Source organism: Anastrepha ludens, chromosome 6 (assembly GCF_028408465.1).
Source record: "Anastrepha ludens isolate Willacy chromosome 6, idAnaLude1.1, whole genome shotgun sequence".
NCBI classification, from domain to species: domain Eukaryota; kingdom Metazoa; phylum Arthropoda; class Insecta; order Diptera; family Tephritidae; genus Anastrepha; species Anastrepha ludens.
The window spans coordinates 90,231,283-90,254,248 of record NC_071502.1 but is presented as its reverse complement, the minus strand read 5'-3'; the positions used below and the strand labels follow the sequence as shown (position 1 = coordinate 90,254,248).

Here is a 22,966-nt window from a genome sequence, read left to right as displayed (position 1 = left end):
CCCATCGGTAAAGAAAATATCCGTCAAACCACCTCAAGGCTAAGATGGCTACTTTGGCTGATATATAGCTGATGCAATGACTTCTGCAACAGACTGCCCTCAATTTATCGCAAGTCATGTCGGAGTTTTAAAATGTCTTTAATAGATTACCATTTTGGAAAAGTTGTATCTCTTTTGCATATCAAATGACGACTTTGCACCTGAACCTGCAAATACCGTAAGTTCCTTTGTACTTCGTCATTCTATTGTTTTCCCATGCGCCTTCGCTTTCCTTGTCCATTCGTGCCAAAATTGGCCAAGCATCTCAGTTGTTGTAATTTTGTGCGTCAATGAGTGCATGATTGTAAATATTTTCTACGGTGCTCTCCATCCTTTCGTGCATAACGAAGGACTTCGAGTAGATCTCGAACATCTCCCAATTGCCCACAGCTTCTCGTTTTTATTCTTCTCGATTTTAGCAAAAAACAAAAAAATCAGCATCTTGTTTTCCAATTCGCGGGGATATGCGACCCGTTTATATGGACAGATTTTAATATGGAGTACAGCGAAATGCTCATGAGTGCTTCGAAGAAAAATAAGTCACTGGAGTATTTCGAAAATGTAACGACCTAGGACAGTAACAAAATCGTCACATATCTGTTATGTACTGAAATCTTTAGAACATTTTGAATGATTTCAAGTAGCAAACTGAGAGATTTCGAAAATAAATCTGTAATACTGTGACGTGGCTCATAACGAACTTCAACTTCCCAATAAAAATTGTTTTGGTTGCAAAAAAATTTGCACTTATTTTCTGTAAATAAATTCTTGGAGGCCTTTAAAATAAAAAGACTTAAACTCGCCAGAAACTACTGCATAATGTTGTAGAACCCAGCACTGAAAATAGAATGGACTCAGTACAAGAAATAACAGGAAGACTTTCCCTACCCACATGCACAAATACAATTTATATCTTTAGACCTTTAAACCAATTGCTAAGTTAATATATTTCCATTATCTGCTAAACCCCAATCTGGAACCCTAGCAATCGTATGGAACTGTCAGGAGAGTAAGTTGGTCTGTACCAACCATTAATTTGGAGTTACAAAACCGTAACCTTAATATGTTAAAACCAAAACTTGTTCATGAATTATACTGGCCCTTTCTTTTTTAATATCATTTAAGCCCTCAGTACGCCCCTCATCCAATGAAACTGTACATGCTCAAAATTTCGAAAACTGTTCTAATAGTTGATCTGACTTAATTCGGACCTTCTAAATTCAATGACGTCCCCCGTTTTGCCAGATCGGCTCCAATTTTCGAACTAATGGTACTTGATAAATTGCTCAAATTTGCCTAAGAGAATGGCCGAATATGAAAATTAAATGGTGCGATCTGATAATACAAAACAAAAATATTGTTGGAATATTTTTTTTTTTTATTATAATGTGGTAGGTAAGTTCATGGCAATTTCGGCGATCTGGTGACTGACATTCAGAGCGTACTTAAATTATGGGAGGGAATACCTTTCGAACCTGTTAAATAATGACAGCTGCGCATGTCACAGAGAATGTGAAGATCCCGATACCCCAATCGTTGACGACGGAACTAACGTTCCGCTATCCGACCACGACGAGGTGAGAAAACCGCCGGAGGCAACGGACTGCCGCCTGAATTATTCAAACAGCGCGGCGAGGAGCTGGTAAGGTGCGAGTATCAGCTTCTATGCAAAATGCGGTCGGATGAAAGCATGCCTGCCGATTGGAATTTAGATGCGCTCTGCCCACTCCATAGAAAAGGTGATCCTGCAATCTGTGCCAATTAACGCAGGATTCGCCTTCTAAATATCGCCTATAAGGTTTTAGCGAGCGTAGTGTGTGAAAGGTCGAAGCCCATCATCAACCAACTGATTGGACGTTATCAAAGTGGAAAATCTACAATCGATTAGATATTCACAATACGCCCCAAGTCTCTCTTAATTTAAACTCGGCCAAAATCACGTAAGCGGTTATTGCGCCAATTAAGAAGAAGAAGACGATAATTGCATGGCATTTATTTTTTGAATATGATATCCGGCATATATCCGCCGTAGCTAGGGGTTACATTGTCCATTCGATCAATCAAATTTTTGACTATTTTTCCAAAAAATCTGGTGGTATGGCATCAATGGTGTCTTGAATATTGCAATAAATCGGTTTTTAAGCGCGCTATATGGCAAATTGCGCCATCTTGTTGGAACCTCCTCCCTCATTTCGAAAGACCGATAAGGACCGATGATGCCGCTTGCGTGTAAACCGCACGTCTGCCAATCTTTTGCCACGCTTTTGCAGAATCGGTATTCACACCCCTAGGTGCAGTCAAGAATATAATTTCCTTAAAATACCTCTGAATCGCGGATTTTAGATGCGGAAGCCAGACTAAATGCAAAATTAGCAAGAAATTTTGGCCCATCTACAGCACAAAACAGTCGTCAACATTGACAAAGATGAAACGATGGGACGCCTGGAGACTCACGGCAGTCATAACAGGGTTTTGGCCAGGTCGGGGAACAAGCAGCCAAACTGGGCATCCCTCACAACACATACTGTCTCAGTTGCAAACAACCGCAGAAAAAGAAAGCAATCTTCCATTTTCTCTGTGAATGTCCTGCCCTATGAAAAGATAGAATGTCAACCCTGGGCAAACTGCGGTTCGAGAGTCTCGAACAACTGTCTGGCTTAGATGTCAACAACCTAATAAGGTTCCTGAACCGCACAGACTAGATATAGGCACGCTGTAAATAACCGTTAAACAAGTTGGTAACAAGGATGTGGCAACAAAATGATGCGGAAGCGCTTGTTGGATTCTGGATGAGTCCCCACTTTAACCAACCAACCAACCAACCTGCCATTCTCAGCTTTTAGGCCATTGTCATGGGCATCGACAGTTCTCTAAAGCAACTAAAAAAAAACCCGGTTATTTTTTGTTTTCGTCTAATTTCAGAAATTAAATAAATATTACCAGGCGTAAACTTCAGATCTGAAATAATCAGAAATAATTAAAGTAAAAAAACTGTCACGAACAAAGTTTTTGTAAAATAACACTAGAATGAAGGGAGTTATTTACAAAAAAGTTAAAATTGCAGCAAATTTTCAAGTAGCAAAACTGGAGCAAAGCTGATAAAACGGATGACGCCGTTGAATTTGGAAGCCCCGAATTAAGTCGGATCAACTATTAGCACCTGAGCCCAAGAAAAACATAGTTGAAAATCCGAGCACAGTGTAGTAAGTAGTATGTGAACACGCATAAACAAAACATTCCACGTAGCCCCTTAATAACTTTAAGAGCTTCAATTGAAGTGTCCGGCTACTTCTGGGCTTATGCGAAGCTCAATTGTCCCCTCTGCACGTTTTTCGTCAATAAATATTCTTTTTTACCCTCCTCCACCGCATAACCGCTGTTTAACCAGCCGCACAACACTCAAACCAAACTAGTGTAACCCACCCCTTGCTCAACACCCCATCCTCTGAATTGAAAAACTATGTACTCGATCATGTAAGAGCAACAAAACGTTATTCTATCAAATTTCTTTACCACTTATTGTCTATCTACGACCCTCCAATCACCTCCTTACGCCTCACTTTACGACGGCAATACTCGAAATAATCTTTAAATCAACACGCCTCCATAACACACGCACTCACACAAACTCATCTTGGCCTTTCAATGCTGAGCCTAACACCATTCATTGGCTGTTTAACCTCAAATCACGTTCTTCATGGCAACGCATTCTTTTTGTGTAATGTCTGTTCGGCCTTCGGCATTGTGGATGTGTGTGAGTTGTTAATTTATATGTGTGGCTACAATATATACACCCACACCCACACACACGCGCACAAAACCAACACTCGGGAGCAGAGGTTGTGAACAAAACCAAGCATCGTACAATGTCTTCCAACTGGATGCATTCGTTAATACCACACAAATTGCCGATTTAAAGCAATTCCCAAAAGTGACCACAGCTATTGATGCAATCACCGTATCCGAACGTACTATGCTCTCGCTGACGCAGACCATACAGAATATACTGGAGAATATGCTACACACTTCATCCTTCAATCTGACCACATACCGGGTGAGCATTGGTGCACCGACGCCCGAGAAGGATTTGGCTACGTTCATCGATCAAATGCAAAGGGTGGCACTGCAGGTAAGCAAAGTGGGCGGTTGGAACTCCGGGCAATTCCGAGTATTCCGAGTGCATGTTTGTACTGCATAGATTTTTTAATGAAATTCGCAAAAATTTAGGGAGTAGATAAACGTATTTACCGAAAAGTTCAAGCAATAAAAGTAGTTAGTTGTTGTATGTAGTTAATTAGGCTAACGAATAATTGAGTTTGGCTCTTAAGTGAGAGGGAGATGAAAAAGTGATCAAATTCGCCTTAACCCAATTTCTTGTACTCGATAAATTTGATGACGTAGGAGTTAAAGGGAAAAAAATTGGAATACATAATATGGCGGTTGTGGTGTTTACTCTTTTTTCAACTCGGTCCCACAACATAATAAAAGTTTTACACACATAAATGCATACTTATAGAACTTATACGCTATATACTTTTTCGCAATCAGCTAATGTAAGAATTATGTAATGCAGGAATACGAAATGTAGACATTGCAGCACATAAAAGGGGATTCAATTGGGGCATAACAATTTTTAATCTATATGAAAGCGAGAATAAATGAGATATCGAGCTAAATTCCCTGCGCACCCATAACACTGGTTTACAGCCAAAATGCACCAGAGACGCCGTTATAAAATTCCTATGTAAAATCACCGTCTGATTCCGAAAATCAAGGTTAGTTTTTATTCTATGGTAACGTTTTTGAGATATTTACGAATTACCGTTATTTAAAAAAAAAAAAATTGCGCCCACTTAATCATATATATCTCGAAAACGAATTGAGCGATTTCAAAACCGTTTAAAGCTTTTAAAAGGTAATCAAATTTGCTATAAACTGTGGGTAAAACACTTTTTGCTAGGCCCTGCAGATTCAAAGATAACGAACTATCATAACGGATTTTTTAAATTTTTTTTGTAAAATATAAAAAAATTTGTACTTTGAGAGAAAGGATCTCGAAAACTTTTTACTTTTTCGTGTATTTTTTTGTTTTCACTCAAGCTCTGTTTTATTACAAAAAAAAAACTTTGATTCAACAAAATCGATGAACTAATACAAAAGTTACAAACATTCAAGTAAATATATCCATATAGTAAAACTTAAGTACCCTACAAATAATAGCATATGTACATATGGTTCTGTCTTAACTCTATGATCTTATTTTATAATTGAAAAAGTTATGTGTCTTGTTTTGACGCTTATTTATATAAGGATCGGTTTCTCTTATGAGAAACCAACAGTAGTCACCCATCATAGCGACATCCCAGAATCCTTGATACCGACTTTCAATCATTTTCATTTGCTGGTGAAACCTTTCGCCATGCTCGTCACTTTCGTCGCCAAGATTTTGCGGGAAAAAATTTAAATGGGAGTGCAGAAAATGAATTTTTAAAGACATATTTACTCCTGAAAGAAAATTAAAAAGGGAATTAGATAAATACATAAGTGACACATTACCATATAATTTTCTTAGGCTGGATAATCTTCCAATTCAGAACAAATTTTGGTCGTTCTTGTTTTTTCGAAGCAGGGCAATAAATTCAGATTAATTTAAAAATTTGCTTTCAAATTTTTTGTTTAGTTTTAAAGTTAACTGAGAAAACGGTCTTATATGTGTTTTTTATTTACCCATTTCCGCATAGTTTTTGATTAAATCGTTCACTATCAGCTCGAAGTTAGGACTTTTGTGTTTGCCTAAAAAAGAAGTAACGACCTTTTCAAAAGAGTCCCACGCCGCTGCCTCTACTGGTGACAATAGTTCTTTGAAATGGGTATTGGCCATTATTTTGCTTATTTGCGGCCCCACAAAAATCCCTTCCTTTATTTTTGCTTCTGAAATCTGTGGAAAGATTGTTTTCAAATAATGAAAAGCTTCGCCTTCTTTGTCCAAAGCCTTGGCAAAGTTTTTGATAAGGCCGAGCTTGATGTGGAGCGGAGGTAGAATTATTTTTTCCTTCTTTATAAGTGGTGAGTATTTTATGTTATAGACCCCAACTTGAAACTCGATTCGTTCTGGCCAATCCTTTATGATGTAGTGGTCTTGACGTGCTCGGCTATCCCATTTGCATGGAAAGCAACAGTATTTTGTGTATCCAGATTGTAGACCACATAGCATTCCAACGACTTTTAGATCGGCACATATTATATTTTCCAATCATGTTCTTCGTATTTAATTAATTTAAGCAATTTTTGCATTGTCTCATATGTTTCCTTCGTATTTACTGCATGCGCGATCGGGATAGATGGCCTTTGGTTGCCAATATGCAATAATACGGCCTTTAAACTTAATTTATTGCCGTCTATGAACAATCGCCACTCTTTTGAATCATATTGTTCACCAAACTGTTTAAATAGACTAGCAATGTTTTTGCAATAACAAACACTGTCCTTCTTCGTATAGTACTGGGAGAATTGTTCGTGACGAGTCCTATAATATGTTACCTTAACATCGGATGAAACAAATTTAAATTGTTGCATACGAGAGGCGTGTAGTTCGGCCTTTTCTTTTGACAATTCCAAATCCCTTATTCAATCATTGAGTTGTGCTTGTAAAAAAGGGTTTCTTTCGTTTTCCGTTTGCAATTCAGTACAACATGATGCCGCGTAATCAGATACTGCTGTTGACAATGAAACTGGAGCCGGAACTAAAGTTAAATTTGATTCTGGCAATGTAGCTTCCGTTGAATTTAGTTCTGGTAATGACACTGTAGATACGCTCGCATAGGTTACTTTTCTTGACTTTCCAACCCCAAACACTTTTGTAGTACAAATATAGCAGCCCGTTGAATGGCAAGTTGGTTCCCTCCACTTCATTGGTGTAATAAATTGCATATGTCGCCTAAATAGATAGTTTAAGAAATTAGTCAGATATGCATTAAAAGAGAGCAAACTCCTAATTTTTACGATGTACCTTTTGGTTCCGGTTTCCGAAAATATCTATTCGACTCGACATGTGATGCACACAGTATTCGGTGTCCATGGTTTTTCATTGTTTCTAGGCTCAATACCATAACACTTATGGTATGCAAATTTCAAAGGATTTGAAAACACACGTCGCATCCTTTTAACGATAAATTCCCCGTAGATGAAACAGAACATATCTGGATCATTTTTACACTCAAACTCTCGCGCCCTTTTATTCATATGATATTTTTAAGTAATGAGGGATTATAAACTGCAATTATAACAGTATCCGACGATCCTTGCAGAAATTATGAAGGAACGAGGCACATGTACTATTATTTATACTTACATAGATCAACTAAAAATGCAAGCCTACCTATACAAAAAGGTTCCCTAGTTATACATAGAAAACACTACCTGCCTTAAACATATGATCTTGCTTGAACTGTATCTGTGTTTGAGATAACGACACTAACAATTTTTTGTATCTAATAACCCTTCCAAAATCTACCTGTAACTAACTGATATGCGAATACTAACACATGTTACCAGTAGGGTACTTAAGTATTAAATGGATATATTTGCTTGAATGTTTGTAACTTTTGTATTAGTTCATCGATTTTGTTGAATCAAAGTTTTTTTTTGTAATAAAACAGAGCTTGAGTGAAAACAAAAAAATACACGAAAAAGTAAAAAGTTTTCGAGATCCTTTCTCTCAAAGTACAAATTTTTTTATATTTTACAAAAAAAATTTAAAAAATCCGTTATGATAGTTCGTTATCTTTGAATCTGCAGGGCCTAGCAAAAAGTGTTTTACCCACAGTTTATAGCAAATTTTATTACCTTTTAAAAGCTTTAAACGGTTTCGGATTCGATCAATTCGTTTTCGAGATATATATGATTAAGTGGGCCCATTTTTTTTTTTTTTTGAAATAACGGTAATTCGTAAATATCTCAAAAACGTTACCATAGAATAAAAAATAATGTGTGTCTTTATGTTGTTCCACAAATGGAGGGGCTTACAGTTTTACACCGCCTCTGAACAGCGGATGGTTTTTTATGAGGAGATTTGGCAAAAATACACTCGGCCGTCTGCCATTACCAGCCGTTAGGCAACCACCATTAGAATAAATCTTTTTGTGTTTCAAGCACACAGTGTGTTTCGAACCCGGGCCCTATCGAATAGTAGCCACTCTTAAATCCTTTCGCATTCGGCGGTCGTCAGCGTAGTACCCATATATACTATACCTACAGAGTTCGTACCGCTCAAACGGCCGTCACGAGCACGCGGTTAACAATGGCTTATTTGGAACCAAATTCTTATCACATTTCCACACATACCGGCCCAAATGATGGCAATTTCTTGTTCGATATTATTGTTGAGTGCTTCTCGCGCTGTTGGCTGTCTATGGTAAATCAATGATTAAATATACCTCCACAAAAAACTTACTTACTTACTCATGTGGCGCTACAACCGCGTGTCGGCTTGGCCGAATCCAAAATGGCGCTACAGCTGTTTTTGTCCTGCGCTCGTTGGTGCCAGTTGGAAATCTCGAGTGAAGACAGGTCCTGCAGCACTTGATCTTTACAACGGATATGTGGTCTTCCTCTTCCACGCCTTCCTTTATGGGGTACCGTGTGGTAAATTCGCCTTGCCGGAGTGTCTTCTTTCATATCCGTGTCATGGCGAAGCCAGAGTAGCCGCCGTATTTTTACACGCTTAACTATGCCCATGTCCCTATATAGCTCATAGCCGGAGGGGGACAAAGATCTTACGTAGAATTTTTCATCCGCTGTTGACATCGTCGATACTTCTGCATCATACAGCGTTGATGAGCGTTTTGTAGAGTACCAGTGTAGTCTTTCGAGAGAGAGCTCTACTTGTCAGTTGCCTACTGAGCCCAAAGTAACATCTGTCGGCAAGAGTTATTCTCCGTTTCAACTCTAGGCTGACATCATTTCTGTTGTTAATCCCAAAGTAGACAAAGTCCATCACATCTTCGAATTGTTGCTTGTCATCACTGGCATATTGTCCAAGGCGAGAAGAATCCTTGTAAGTGTTAACAGCAGGTACTATGTTTTGCCCTCATTCACCGTAGGACCCACATTGCTCGCCTCTCTCTCTTTAAACTGGAGTATGCCGAGCATACAGCGCGCTTGGTTTCGCCGATAATGTCGATGTCGTCGGCATATGCTAGTGGCATGGTACTCTTATGAAAGATAGTACCAGTGCGGTTCAGCCCGCCAGCGCGAAAGATTTTTTCCAGCAAGAGGTTGAAAAAGTCACAAGATAGAGAATCACCTTGTCTGAAACCTCGCTGGCATCGGACAGCTGGGAGAGGTTACTTCCAACTCTGACGACGCTTGTGGTAGCGCGCAACGTCATCTTGCACAGCCATATTAGTTTTATGGGGATACCAAACTCAGACATAGCGGCATAGAGGTGATTTCTATCCGTGCTATCAAAGGCGGCTTTGAAATCAACGAAGAGGTGGTGCATGTCGAGTTGTTTTAACGTCACCCGCCAGCGACCGTTCAAGTGGACTGTTTCTCGAGATTACATGATTCCCCCTCAATATATCCGTTGTTTGACTACCTGTCTGGCATGTGGCTCCTTCTTCGTAGAACCACATATCACAGATTTCACCGTACAAAAAAGAGTACTCCAATAAGGTCCATTAGCGCATTCCGTTGACCATAACACGACAATCTTTTCATCACAATGGAAATACAGAACAATTACACATTCAGCATCAAATCAACTCAACACGGTAACGTTTCATGGATGCGATAGAGTATTTTAGAGCAAATGTGGGCGCTGTGTTATCTGCTCATTGACTAAGCGATTCCGCCAAAAATGAGCCACATAGCTGAAGATTAAATTTAGTTGACTTCAGTGTTTTCTTGGAACTTTCGCAGAACCCATTCACATATGTTTCGGCGCTGCAAATAATCAAAATGTCCTTTACTTCTTGAGTTACTTTGATTTCGTAAAGGTATAAACCAAATTAATTCGCAAAATTCGCCACAAAACGGACTGAGAAACGTTAAATTCCTGTCAATGGCCCGAAACTGGCTTATTGACTCAGTGAAACACTTGCGGCTGCGAGGCTACAAAAATTTAGCAGCACTACTGCCATTTTACTTCATCGCTTGCGGCATGTAAAAATATGGAACCGAAATCCTACACGATTGGCGGCATTCAGTAAACTTCGAGGGGAATTAAAGTCCTAACTATGAATTTCGCGCTGAGGTATTCTCTAACTCATGTAAATAACACCAGCATCATGAGCTTCATCAGAAATTCTTCAACTTACCTCAAAAAATTTCTCTAATGCTGAAATCTGGTACTGCCATATGATACAATGTACTTATATATGTAGTAGTGAGTAATTCGAATAGCCGTGATGTGAATCAGCTTCCAAACTGATTCGGGATCCATTAGCGGAACTTATTTTTCCGCGACTTTATCCAATGGTCCCTTCTTCATATATAGAATCTATACTTTTGAAGTCGCTTCGATCTTACTCTTTATTGTGGCGTTCAAGCAAGTAAACCAGCTATATAAAGGGTGATCAATTTAGAAGTATCAGATTTTAAATTGAAATAAAACAACGAAAATTCAAATTGATTGGTCAGTATTTATTATTTTTGTGCAGGACCATTCATAACACTTAATTTTAAAAATAATCCCTTTCAAATGTTGGCCGTAACTCGGCCATCCGTAAACACTAGTTTTGAATGACTCGCTGGAGGGATTCGGTCGGTATCTCGTGAATAACTTTAGTAATGTTGGTTTCCAATGCCTCAATCGAAGCTGGCTTATGCACAAAGCATTTAGACTATACATACCACTACAAATAAAAGTCCAAAGGTGTGATATCACACGATCTTGTTGGCCAATCCACTGGTACGGGAAGAGAGATAAAAAGCTCACTGAAACGACGAGGCAGTAAATCCATTGTTTACGGGCTGTATTGCAAATAGCGCCGTCTTGTTGGAACCTTTGGAACCAAATATTGTGGAGATAACGGATCTAAATTTCCGGCATCAAAAAGTTGTTTATCATGGCGCGATAGGGTTCGCCATTCACTGTTACATTGGCGCCAGCCTCGTCTTTGAAGAAATATGGACCGATGATTCCTCCAGCCCATAGGCAGTGTACGTGCGGTGAACACTTTTCACAGAGCGTCGATTTTCGTAATACAACTGTAAGATTTGTAAACGTTTTGGAGGCGCAAGTCTTTCCTTGATGAAATGTCAATGAATACTGAAAAAAGTTATGTATTTGATTTGACAGTAGTCACGCGTGATCTGTCAAAAAACCCCTATTAAAAAAGTACCTCCAGTTTGATCATCTAAGTTGAAGTTTGATACCGATTACCTAAGCCGCTCGTCCACTGAACTGAATGACAGTACTTGGCGATGAAGCCTTTCTATCACCACAAATAATAAATTGAAAACGCGTTTTCTTTGGAGCATAAAATGAGAGTTCCAATGGGTTATTCCTTCTTATAAATCTCGTCACTCTTGAGGAGGTGATGTCTGTCTTAAAGAAGGACGGTCCTCAAATCAAAATTATTTAATACTTTTTTAAGGTATTCTAAGTGACCCATCTCAAGGTTCATCTCTATAGAATCGCACATTACATAGCGAGCAGCTCGTCCCAAAGCAAACACCTACTACAGCCTCAATTAGTAAAAGGAAGACTGCAAACTTGAGTGAGCCTTTGAAACGAAGAGCGCTGAAATAAATATTACTAAAAGCCTCAGCATTAACCCCACGAGCTCGTGAGTTTTAAAAAGCTTAAATTAAGTTTTTCTAAGTTCACTCGTCGTCTTTTAGACTAAAACATTTAATAATATCAAGTTGTCATTGGTACTGTCTCTATCAAAAATATGTACAAATTTCTTTGGCAAAAGTCTTGAACTAACTTTATGCAGAGTCCGTAGGTCACCAATTTATATACTACTGCATCCGTCGTACACTCATTTTACTATTCTCCCAGATTCAAGATGTAGCCACTTCGTCGCGCATGACCACGCTCGGCAGTCGTTCGAAACGTTTACAGGCATCCATTCTACAGCCACTCGAACAGTTACAAAATGAAATACTCTACCATCTAACCGCTTTAGAATTGCAACGAGATCCCTGGGCCAAGCAGGTAAATCAAACACTCAATCACTTACGCAACGTGCAGGGTTATCTCGAGAAGACAGCGGGCGAAATTTGTAGCAATCAAACACGCGTCTATACGGAAAGGTCTGTGCAACATTGTAGCCCGTGTATAATAATTTTTAATCGAAACATGAACTCAATTGCAGATTGAAAGCCTACCTGACAAACAGCAAAGCCACAATGTCCTCGCAACTAGGCGACACCACTGCCAAATGCCGTCCATTCTTCGACATCTTCGACGCGAATCGTATTTTCCTCTGTCGAAACATTGTGGACTACATAAACGCGCTATGGTTCTTCATCTTCATTACGCTATTGCTCTGGTCGATTGGTACACCCATTGGACTTAATCTCATCACCATACAGCGTCGCTTGAATCGTTTGCGTCGTGCGCAAGTACGCGCTGCGGAGCGCTCGGACAGCCGCAGTCGGCGCAGAGAACGTGCCACCAGTTCGGCTGCACGTGAGCAGCGTGGCACAAGTGGCGCTAGTCGACCGCCACTGTGAGTTTTCTTGAAAAAAAAGAGTTTAGTAAAAGGAATACTGTAAATCTTTTGTGCATATCTTCTTACAGCCGTCGCACAGCCACTGAGGAGACGTTGGACATAGCCACTGAAGAGTCACCGCCACCGAGACGAGAGCAACGTGATATGCGCAGCCGCGATCGTGAGCGCGAGATAAGCAGACCACGTGATAGCGCAGCGACTAGCACACCTGCCCGTAGTCGGCAATTGTGAGCAATGATCTTAAGCATTTGAATTGAATAAGAACCTCTATTGATCAATTATCCGTTAATGAAATTGAGTCAATGGCTGGAACCTCCCATATTCTTAGAGTTTTTATTACATTTAAAGAAAAGAAAGAGGCCAGTCTACAATTTAACCGATCCGTGCGCTAAGACCCTTTACTCGTCTGCGGCTTGGCCATCCAATTATCATGAGGTCAATCTACCACCCAAACATACCGCTCCGTGCGCTAAGACCCTTTACTCGTCTGCGGCTTGGCCATACAATTATAACCCATGCCCGCCCATCTATTAAAACAATCCTTTAGCAACCCTTGTCCGTTCTGGGCGGAAACCGCAACGCCTAGACACATCCTATCTGCCCAACAATAGGGACACGTCGACAAGAGATTTAGGAATACGCCAATCCCAATGAGTAGCTAAAAAATCCCACCGTTTCTGTAAGAGATTGATCTGCTGAGACGAATTCGACACAATCGCTTAAAGCAATTCATAAATATCCTCGCATAAGTTGCAAAGGACTGCCGAAGGCCTACACCGCCAGCGCTGCGAGTTGTATTGTATTTGTAGAATATTTCATTTATTGTATAAATAAATTTTAATAAATAATAAAATAATTTCTTTGAATTTCATTGTAGACGCCGCACAGGCACAGATGCTGAAGATAACTGGGGTTCGTCTAGCGCAAGTCGAGCCACTTCCATGGAGCGTGAAGCCAGTCAGCCTAGAATGTACACGGGGAGCAGTAGTGCACAGCAGCAACAACAACAACAACAGCGAGGAGCTAAGACGAGGCCGCAACTGTGAGTATGAATTTAGAAATGTAAGGGGGAATAGCCTTAAAATGGGAATACCGATAGCCTTATTGGCCCGTAGTCCAGTGGTTCATTAGTATTCGCCTAAAAAGCACCATATCCAGTGAGAGTCTATCAGTGAGTTCTCATTTCTCCGTTCATCAAGTGCTGCCCAAAGCAAACCCAAAAATATGTAGGTGTCCAACTTGCGAAAACAGGAAGCCTAACGGGTATTATTTACCAGCACTTGATTCCCCAGTCAAACACTTTATGGAAGAATTCTGGAAAGTAATGTCTTTTACCACCAACAAACAAGACACTGTATGCCAAGACAGTCATAAGTGTGATAATTAGATCTTCCACTATATCCTGTTTTTTTTTATTACTCTAGGATAGATAGTATAGAATACGAAAGATGGCGGTATCCGCTATCCTACTCTCAGTAAATTCGACATTATTTTGCTGATACCCTGTGATCAAAAAGTACCGGGCTGACCGGGAAGACTGTTTCTTTGATTTTCAAGACGTAGTGCACCATGAGTACCGTCCTTCGTCTCAGACAGTCAATAAAGAATTTTATTTGTCCGTTTTGAAGCGTTTGATAGATGTTGTACGTTGCAAATTACCGGAAATGTGGGCAAACAATTCTTGGATTTTGCATGATGATAACGCGCCATTGCACCGAGCCCAAATTGTGCTGTGACCAAACACCAAGTAAATACCATCGTGCAAGCATCGTATTCACATGATATGGCTCCGTGCGACTTCTTTTTGTTTCTCAAATTGAAGTTACCACTTTGTGAAAGGAGACTTCAGTCGATAGAGGAGATCAAAGGTAATACGACGAATGAGCTGGAGGCCATCCCTTCGTCGGCCTACCAGGGATGCATGGAGGACTGGGTTAAACGTTGGCACATTCGTGTTGCTTCAGACGGGTCATATTTTGAAGGAGATAAAATAAATTTGCCTGAAATTTAACTCTGTTTTGTTTTATTTAAACAGTCTCGGTACTTTCCGATCATAGGGTATATTAATTGAATATTTGTATTCGTTTTATTGTTGTATTATTTTTCATTTTAATTGTTATTCATGAGCGAATTTTCGCAATGCCATTCTCCTTCTTGTCTATTAAATTGTTATGTCACAGCTCTCTCTACTCTCTCACGGATGTCGAGATCTTATAATTTATCATTCTCGAGGTCCTTCTAGTATAATCTAACTACTTCACAGCCAGGAATACTCTCACAGATGTCGTGATTTGTAATTTATCATTCTCGAATCCTTCTAGTACAATCTAATTGTCTCTTTCTTTCTCCCTCCCTCTCTATCGATACATTTTACCTCCTCATGCACAGTCGCAAACAAGGCACAGAAGAATTTGATTTGGAAGCAGAGGACAATTGGCAACCAGCGCCGACAGCCAGCAGTAGTGTCGCTACACGTTCCGAGTCACGCGCTGGCGTACGACGCGAGCAGCGAGAGCAACCGGCGTACACACACAGTACCGGACGCAATAAACCGAAATTGTAAGTCGGTGAGCTAAGTTGAACATAAATTGGCACAATATGTATCAGAAAAGAAAATTGGACTACTTAAAAATAATAAAAATAACGGCACATAAACATAATAGAAATAAAGGACACTTTATAGTTAAGAGATAACGAAAGTCGACTTTATTTTCTCTATGATTATAAGCCAATTTATTTTATTAATTACCAACCACTAACTACTTACAACCTCTCTCGCTCTCCGAACGTGTAAGACGTCGCTCCGACCGTGAGAAATATGAACGCCCCTCTCGTCGCTCCATGACGCCCGTCTTGCAGGCCCATCCCGATGCACAGCAAGCCAGACCAATGCCACGTACACCGACGCGTCTGCGCCATCGCGTGACATTGACAACTCGCGCCGTCGCCAATTTAATGCGTGCCGGTAATTCGCGCCATAAGAGGCTGTGAGTAGCTGTTGTTGGTAATTTTAAAACTGCACGAAACAAGCAAACATGTTAAGCCAGAAACAAACCTGTCAGCCTAAAAATGTCCAAATATTTCAATTCCAAGTATATAATCGTATTTCTTATTTAGTAAAAACAATTGGAGGACTACATGGAAAGAATGGTAGAAGCCACAAGCTCGTCGAAATTACATTCTTAACCTTGTCGGTAGAAGAATATTATTATTTACGAGTATATATACATGCATTCATTCTAGTGATTATGGCGAAAAAATGAGTGTTGATGTTAATATTCACTAGAAAAAATAAGCCATACAACTTTCCATTCAGTTTTCTCAAAATTATTTCAAATTAACTTGTGCCATTCTTCTCCCGTGGTCTTCACTTGTGAACCTGCCCACCTTTGTCAATGCAATTTTTTACATACACACAGCACCGACAACACATCTCTCTCTCTCGCTCTCTTTCTCTTTTTCTACCTGCCCGCTGTTGACTCCCTTGATCGCTAAACAATTAGTGGGTTGCTATGAATTTTGTTAATAATTCTTTTTCTCAACGTTTCTTTATAGCCAACGCAGCGGTACCGAAGATTTTGAGATCGAAGAGAGCGAGACTTATGGTGCGCCGGCGCAAGACTCTGCCGCTGTGGCTGCGTAAGTATGAAACATTTTAATGAGTGGAGTCCGCTTTACACTGTCAAATTTTAGTTAATTTCCAACATTTACTAGAGATAAAATTTAAGAGTTTGACCTTCAGTTGAAACATCCTCTTTACTTCAAATGTACTTTGTTGAAAGTTCCGGAGGTGAGTTTTAGGGTCAAGTTTGCGGTAAAAGCGAATTACGAATATTTCGGAGCTTTAAAGCAGTAGAGCACGAAGTGAACTCTCTCGTCTTACGGTAATAGTAAAGAATGACTGAACGAATCAAAGCGGAGGCTTGCACTTCGACCTTAAGTACTCTACTTAGCACGATACCTCATCCAAACTCAATCCCTCAATAAACCTAGGAAGGAGTCCAGCTGGGTTGAGCGTAAGTGCCTTTTTTCTAGCCGTATCAGGCTAAGAAATCTACTGCTTCTCCTCGTTGTGGCACCGCGTTCAAGAAGCACGCGTATTGGAATTGATAGAAATTGGTCACCGACCTATAAGAATGTGAATGCATTAATTCTAAGTTTGTTCTTAAGGAGGCTTTTAAAATGCTTTAATCTCTTTTGCCCATTCCCTTCCAATAAAGACTTAGACTGGCATAGCCCATCAGTTTGGTACCAGCTTGCATTTCGTAGCCTTAGATCTTCGCTTCTAAACACTTCCTTGATGGTATGTTGTTTCATGGCAAAGAAGGGCTCATGTCGAGACTGCAACCTCACTAGCCAATGCATCCACTGCTTCGTCGCCAGGGACCTGGAACCTATGTCAGACGGATACGGATTATGCGCTCCTAAAAGACTTTCTCTATGTATCATATTTCATTCAAGAACCAGTAAGGACTCCACCTAAGGGGATGACAAGTCTTTGAGTATAGCCTGACTGCCGCTCATTATAGCATTTCGCTCTTCCCGGAGTTTCTTGCTAACTCATTCAACATTGATTCCAACATTGCTCTCACAATTCCTCAAGCGACTAATATTCTAGTCTTACAGCTTTTATAGCGTAGTTAAAATATGTCTGGATTTTGTTATGTGCGCACAAACGTTAGTGAGCACAGGGTTGTGATAGACGCTTAGAAATTATCCAAAATACTTGGATCACTCGACGTGGAATCCCTCTGTTCTGTTTTTCACACTTTACCTAACGAAGGAGTTCAGTTGGCAGTTAAACTCGAAATCAGAAATTCGAGCTTGCGGGATAAAGAAGAAACTAAGCGAGCATTAACAAAGTAATATCTCTCACGAATCATGACGGTTCGCTATCGACTGCATCTTGGGCTCTCACACTACTTCATGATGAAAAGATTTCAGAGGTGTGGCCAATATCAAAGCGTTAACCGGCTATCACCGAATTTGAAAGAATCAGCTGATTGGCTGACGCTACGAGGGACATGACAGCTGCCGGCCGGTGTGGCCAATGTCAGAGCGTTAACCGGTTATCAGCGAATTTGAAAGAATCAGCTGATTGGCTGACGTCACGAGTGAGATGACAGCTGCCGACCGGTGTGGCCAATGTCAGAGCGTTAACCGGCTATCAGCGAATTTGAAAGAATCAGCTGATTGGCTGACTTCACGAGTGGCATGACAGCTGCCGATGATGTGGCAGCCGAAGTTGCTCTCACATTTTTGTTTTTCACCCTAGCGAATGGCTAAACCTGATAATCTATAATCCTTGCCACCGCGTCATAATATTTCGATAGGATATACACAACTGTTTTCTAAAAACTCCCTAATTTACTACATATTTTTATGTGTTATTCATATTTAGCATACTTTAAATGTGAAAATTTTAATTCGCCTTCTTCTCATGACTCTTTCAGCGCGCGTCGTACACCGCCACGCACCGCTCCGCCACCACCACCACCACCCGGCATGATGAACAGGTTCAGGCCACGTTATTAAAGCAAATAAAATAAACTGAAACTAAATTAAACTTTTCTAAATATTTACACACTCATCTCTTTACCACATTCTATATTACATACATTGCCGCACGCCGCCAAAATGCCGTTCTCGCGCCAACAATAACTAAAACGAAAACAAAAACAAAAAACATTCTCAATGAACTTTGAATTTTTCCCCTTCTAACATCTCCTCTTCTAATAATCTTTCGCTCGTCTCCTTCAGGTATGGCAGCGTGCGCAGTGTTCGCTGGACTGCCGAAGAAGATATGGTATTCGAGGATGTTGATTCACCAAATCCAATCTATATGAATCATCAGCATTTGCGTTAAAGTTGGCGGCACGGATTTCCGATCTGCTCCCCATTACTTGGTTACAATTTATTTGCCGTCACTGTATGCACGATAATGCGTTCATTTTTCGTTCGCGCGTTTAATCGACGATTTTTTTCTATACAAACATGAATACATTTCGTAAACGAGTTTTTCGATTCAATTTTATAGTCATAAGAAAGAAATATTAAATATTTAGTAATAGGAAAAAATGGATTAAGTAAATTCGTAAAACTTTTAGAGCAAGTCGAAGTACAGATATGCAATAAATTGATTCTACTAAACAACTAGGCTTTTAAATTCCAGATGAAATGTTTTTCCAATTGTTATAAATATTTTTTTGAATGGTTCACAGTGTCGGGATAAGTACGGACAAGTAGCAAAAGTTTTTACTTAAATTATTTGAAGTTCACATTTTTATATAGGATATGACGTATTCAATGAAGCTGAAAGTTAGTGAAAATTTATACCACCCATAACGAAACCCAAAAGAACTGTATACAGGAAAAATTTTATAAAATTCGTTGAAATATTTCTTTTTATGGTAACATACTCTTCTTGGGGCCGAGGAACTCATTTCTGATGCTTATTTTTACCTACCCAACAAACCCTTTCGCCTTGCATTTTTCCAATTTTTTTTAAGTTTGAAGTATTCTTTGTTCTTTTGACAGTGCCTCTTGCGTTTTTAAACACAAGTTTGAATGAATTGCTTATTAAGCTAATACCTATTTTTTGTGGGCACGCTGAGACTTTAACAATTTTACTGAAGGCTTTAATATTAGCTTGCGTTTTTAGTTTAAATAAATATTATGCATTTAGACATGTACCGGAAAAATTATAATTGATTAAGGAATAATAAAATATTACAAAATAACGACCTACAAGTTTTATTTGGGTAATAATGAGAAAGGGTAAACTTTGTAAAAAATAAAGCAATTAAGCAGTTTTCGGAAATACTTTTAAAAGATCCATTTTTTCGAAATTTGGACTTTCAAAAAATTGGAAATTTTTAGTTGAAGGTGTTACGAGAACATTTTTATTTCCTTGTTTTGCATATTTCGAAACTATCAAAATATTCATCACCAACTATATTTAGGGACTAGAAGACTTCGTATATTTAGGAACCAGCATTAACATCGATAACAATGTCAGCCTTGAAATCCAACGTAGAATCTCTGTTGCCAACAAATGCTACTTTGGACTAAGTAGGCAACTGAGAAGTAAAGTTCTCTCTCGACGAACAAAACTAACACTCTCACAAGGCTCTCATCATGCCCGTCTTAACGTATGGCGCAGAAGCTTGGACGATGACTACATCTGATGAAGCGACGCTAGGAGTGTTTGAGAGAAAGATTCTGCGTAAGATTTTTGGACCTTTGCACGTTAACAACGGCGAATATCGCAGGCGATGGAACAATGAGCTGTATGAGCTTTACGACGGCATAAACATATTCGCTGCGCTATAATCCAGCGGCTACGTTGGCTAGGTCATGTCGTCCGAATGGATACAAACGCTCCGGCTTTGAAAGTATTCGTTGCGGTACCAGCTGGTGGTAGCAGAGGAAGAGGAAGGCCTCCTCTGCGTTGGAAAGACCAGGTGGAGAAGGACTTGGCTTCACTTGGTGTGTCCAATTGGCGCCGGTTAGCACGAGAAAGAAACGACTGGCGCGCTTTGTTAAACTCGGGCAAAGTCGCGTAAGCGGTTATCCTGCCAATTAAGAAGAAGAATAACTATATTTATATTCAATACCATCGTCCAGTTTGCGCATATAACGATACCCGCTACTCGATTCTCGATAAATTTGGCAGAATCTGTTATTGAAATTACGTAATTTTAGAGATTTATGTATGTACATATCAGAGACCTGCATGGCTCACTGTTTTCTTGAGTTATTCATACGCTAAATTTCTTGCTCACATTCAGTCAATTGAACCAAAATATTTGGTCAAGTGCAGTCAGTTCATGCAGGCGAACGCGTAGTTCAGCTCAGTCAACACGTATGATCTAATGTCTTCGGCTCAAATCTAATCATTGAACAAAAAGCAGCATTGAATGAAATTAGCATCGGCCTTTGCGTTCAAACGATCAAACTTGTTCAAAGAAGTAATTGTCATTATTGTAAATAGCACATGTTCGAGCACTCGAGCGTTGTCGTACAATGTGCGCTGTAAATTGCGTTTCGTATTTGAAAGGATTAGTTGGTTTCAGCAATGTTTCCTTATTTACATTATTTTCTTTCGTGTTTTATTATAAGTTTTAAGAAAAAAAAAATGAAAATATGGTGTTTTTGCTTTAAAATTTTGCTTTTACTTTGCTATCGTTAGTTACAAGCAACAACTCATGCGGGATCATACGTGTTCAAACCGGCTCATTTGGCTCTATAGCCCTTTTATTCTTGCTCAAAAAAATGAATGTATAGCCGAACGAGCAAATACCCGAAACGGCTGCTATGAAGACGATTGGTGATAACATCGGAGAGCTAAAACGCAGCACATGATTTGATTGAGCTGAAATAAACAATGACAATAACTTATTTGAACAAGTTCGATCGTTTGAACGCAAAGGCCTGTTTTTTTGTTCAAGCGAAGCGTATGAATGTTTTACACTGAGCCGGTGCAGTTCTCTGGTACATATTTACATATTTTTATTTACAAACAACAGTTTTCTTTGTATTATATTTTCAATCTTCAGTTTTTATTGTGTACATTAAACTCAAAACCTTGCTCTTTTATCTCTCACTCAAAACACGATGAACAGAACGCAGAGGTGTGGTCAACATGAGATCCTTAACTGGCTCTCAGCGAGTTTGAAGGAATCAGCTGATTTGCTGATGCAACAAGGGATGTGATAACGGTTTGTTTACGACAGAGGTCGACAAAAACTGAGATTGAATGGAAATATTAACTTTCGAAAATACAATACATTTCTATTTTTTCTTTATTTCTTTACAGATTGGGATTAAAGTTTAGTATAGGATAGTAAAATTTAATTTAGTCTTTCTGGAAAAATTTTCCGAATTAAGTAATCTTGGCTAGATTGATGTTGGGAAAAACATCTTCAAAGTTATTCGAGTCCTTAAAAATATTGAATTCTGTTTTGATATTAAAACTTTAGGAATAGCAATACTAATCGCTTTGTCAATTTGCATTTTTGTGTTTCTTAGGTATGAGGGCTACCTTTTACATTTTACGCCCAATAATGAAACACAGTAAAGTAATAATGAAAATGGTTTTGTTGTTTTTCAAAATATTCTCCTTGGAAGTCAATACACTTGTGTTTTCCCATGAACCAATTTTTAAAGTACTTTTGCCACACAAAAATGGATACCTCCCTAACGAGCAATTTAAATGGTTCTACTGCTTCTTCAGACGTTAAAAAACGTTGTCCTCGCATTTTATTTTTGCTGTTCGGGAATAAAAATAGATGCGAAATCAGGGCTGTAAAGCGGATGACCGCTTAATTCGATCTTTCGAGCGCTCAAAAGCTCTCTTGTATGAGCCGATACGTAAGAGTTCGCATTGCCTTGGTGAAGGATGATTCATCTTCGGCGGTTGGTTTCCCTTAATTCTCCGAAAGCTTGCAAGCAAATGGTTGGGTACCACTCGGAATTGACTATTTTATATTTCCCCAAGTGGTGCAGTTGCAAGATGGCAAATGTTCCGAAAAACAGGCGAACATTTCTTCTGAGATGCTTCTTCTGCAAACGACTTTTTTTGGATTAAACTTAAAAACTTGGAGTTTTGCTTCCGACTCGTATGCATAGATCCAAGATTCGTCCTCTGTTAAGAGGTCATGGACGCACTGCGACTGAATTTCTTCAAAATTTCTTTACACCAATCAACATGAGTGCCGTTTTGGGAAATTGCCAAATTATGCTGCATCCAACGAGAACAGCTATTCTTGCCGACCAAATATTCATGCAATATTCAATGAATGGCTATTCCACTAATGCCCAAGAAACCCTCTTTCTTGCAATATGCCACATGATGAGCTTGCGTTATCAATTGACGCACAGCATCATTTGATTCTGGCACAACAGGCATTTTTAAACGCCCTTCATAAAATTCATTACGCAAAAATCGACGGCTACGTTGGAACTCGCAGTAGCAGCGCTTCACGTTAGCTAAGTGTTGTGATTCAACGTCAAAAGCGGAAGTAAGTTGACCAATGCCCTCATGTCTCGATAATCCACGCCAAATATCGTAATAAATCATCGCACAAAAATTTTCACGAGTTAACTCCATCTTTTATATTTTTTCCAAGTGCCACTTAAGTAATTCGTATATCACCGCTTCAGTCTTGGTGCATGGGAAAAAATCTCAAAACCTTCTAGTACACTAGGTGACCGACCATGAGAAAAGTTTTTGGCTGATC

The 22,966-nt window shown here is 39.4% G+C and overlaps 1 protein-coding gene across 4 annotated transcripts in view; it reads left to right on the top strand.

Annotated features, from left to right (window-relative positions):
* The window catches only part of LOC128866279 (prominin-2), a 69,275-nt gene extending 49,838 nt beyond the window's left edge, over window positions 1–19,437 (top strand). For 2 of the 4 annotated variants that reach the window (XM_054106875.1, XM_054106874.1), the window contains exons 10-19: window positions 3,877–4,168; window positions 12,050–12,303; window positions 12,366–12,722; window positions 12,794–12,952; window positions 13,603–13,767; window positions 15,114–15,284; window positions 15,521–15,712; window positions 16,281–16,364; window positions 18,179–18,241; window positions 18,486–19,437. In XM_054106875.1, the coding sequence (XP_053962850.1) occupies window positions 3,877–4,168; window positions 12,050–12,303; window positions 12,366–12,722; window positions 12,794–12,952; window positions 13,603–13,767; window positions 15,114–15,284; window positions 15,521–15,712; window positions 16,281–16,364; window positions 18,179–18,241; window positions 18,486–18,591 (1,843 nt within the window). In that variant the 3' untranslated portion in view covers window positions 18,592–19,437. The remainder of the gene's footprint in view (window positions 1–3,876; window positions 4,169–12,049; window positions 12,304–12,365; window positions 12,723–12,793; window positions 12,953–13,602; window positions 13,768–15,113; window positions 15,285–15,520; window positions 15,713–16,280; window positions 16,365–18,178; window positions 18,242–18,485) is intronic. The other 2 variants (XM_054106876.1, XM_054106877.1) reach the window with 2 other exon arrangements.
* The last annotated feature ends 3,529 nt before the right edge of the window (window positions 19,438–22,966 follow it).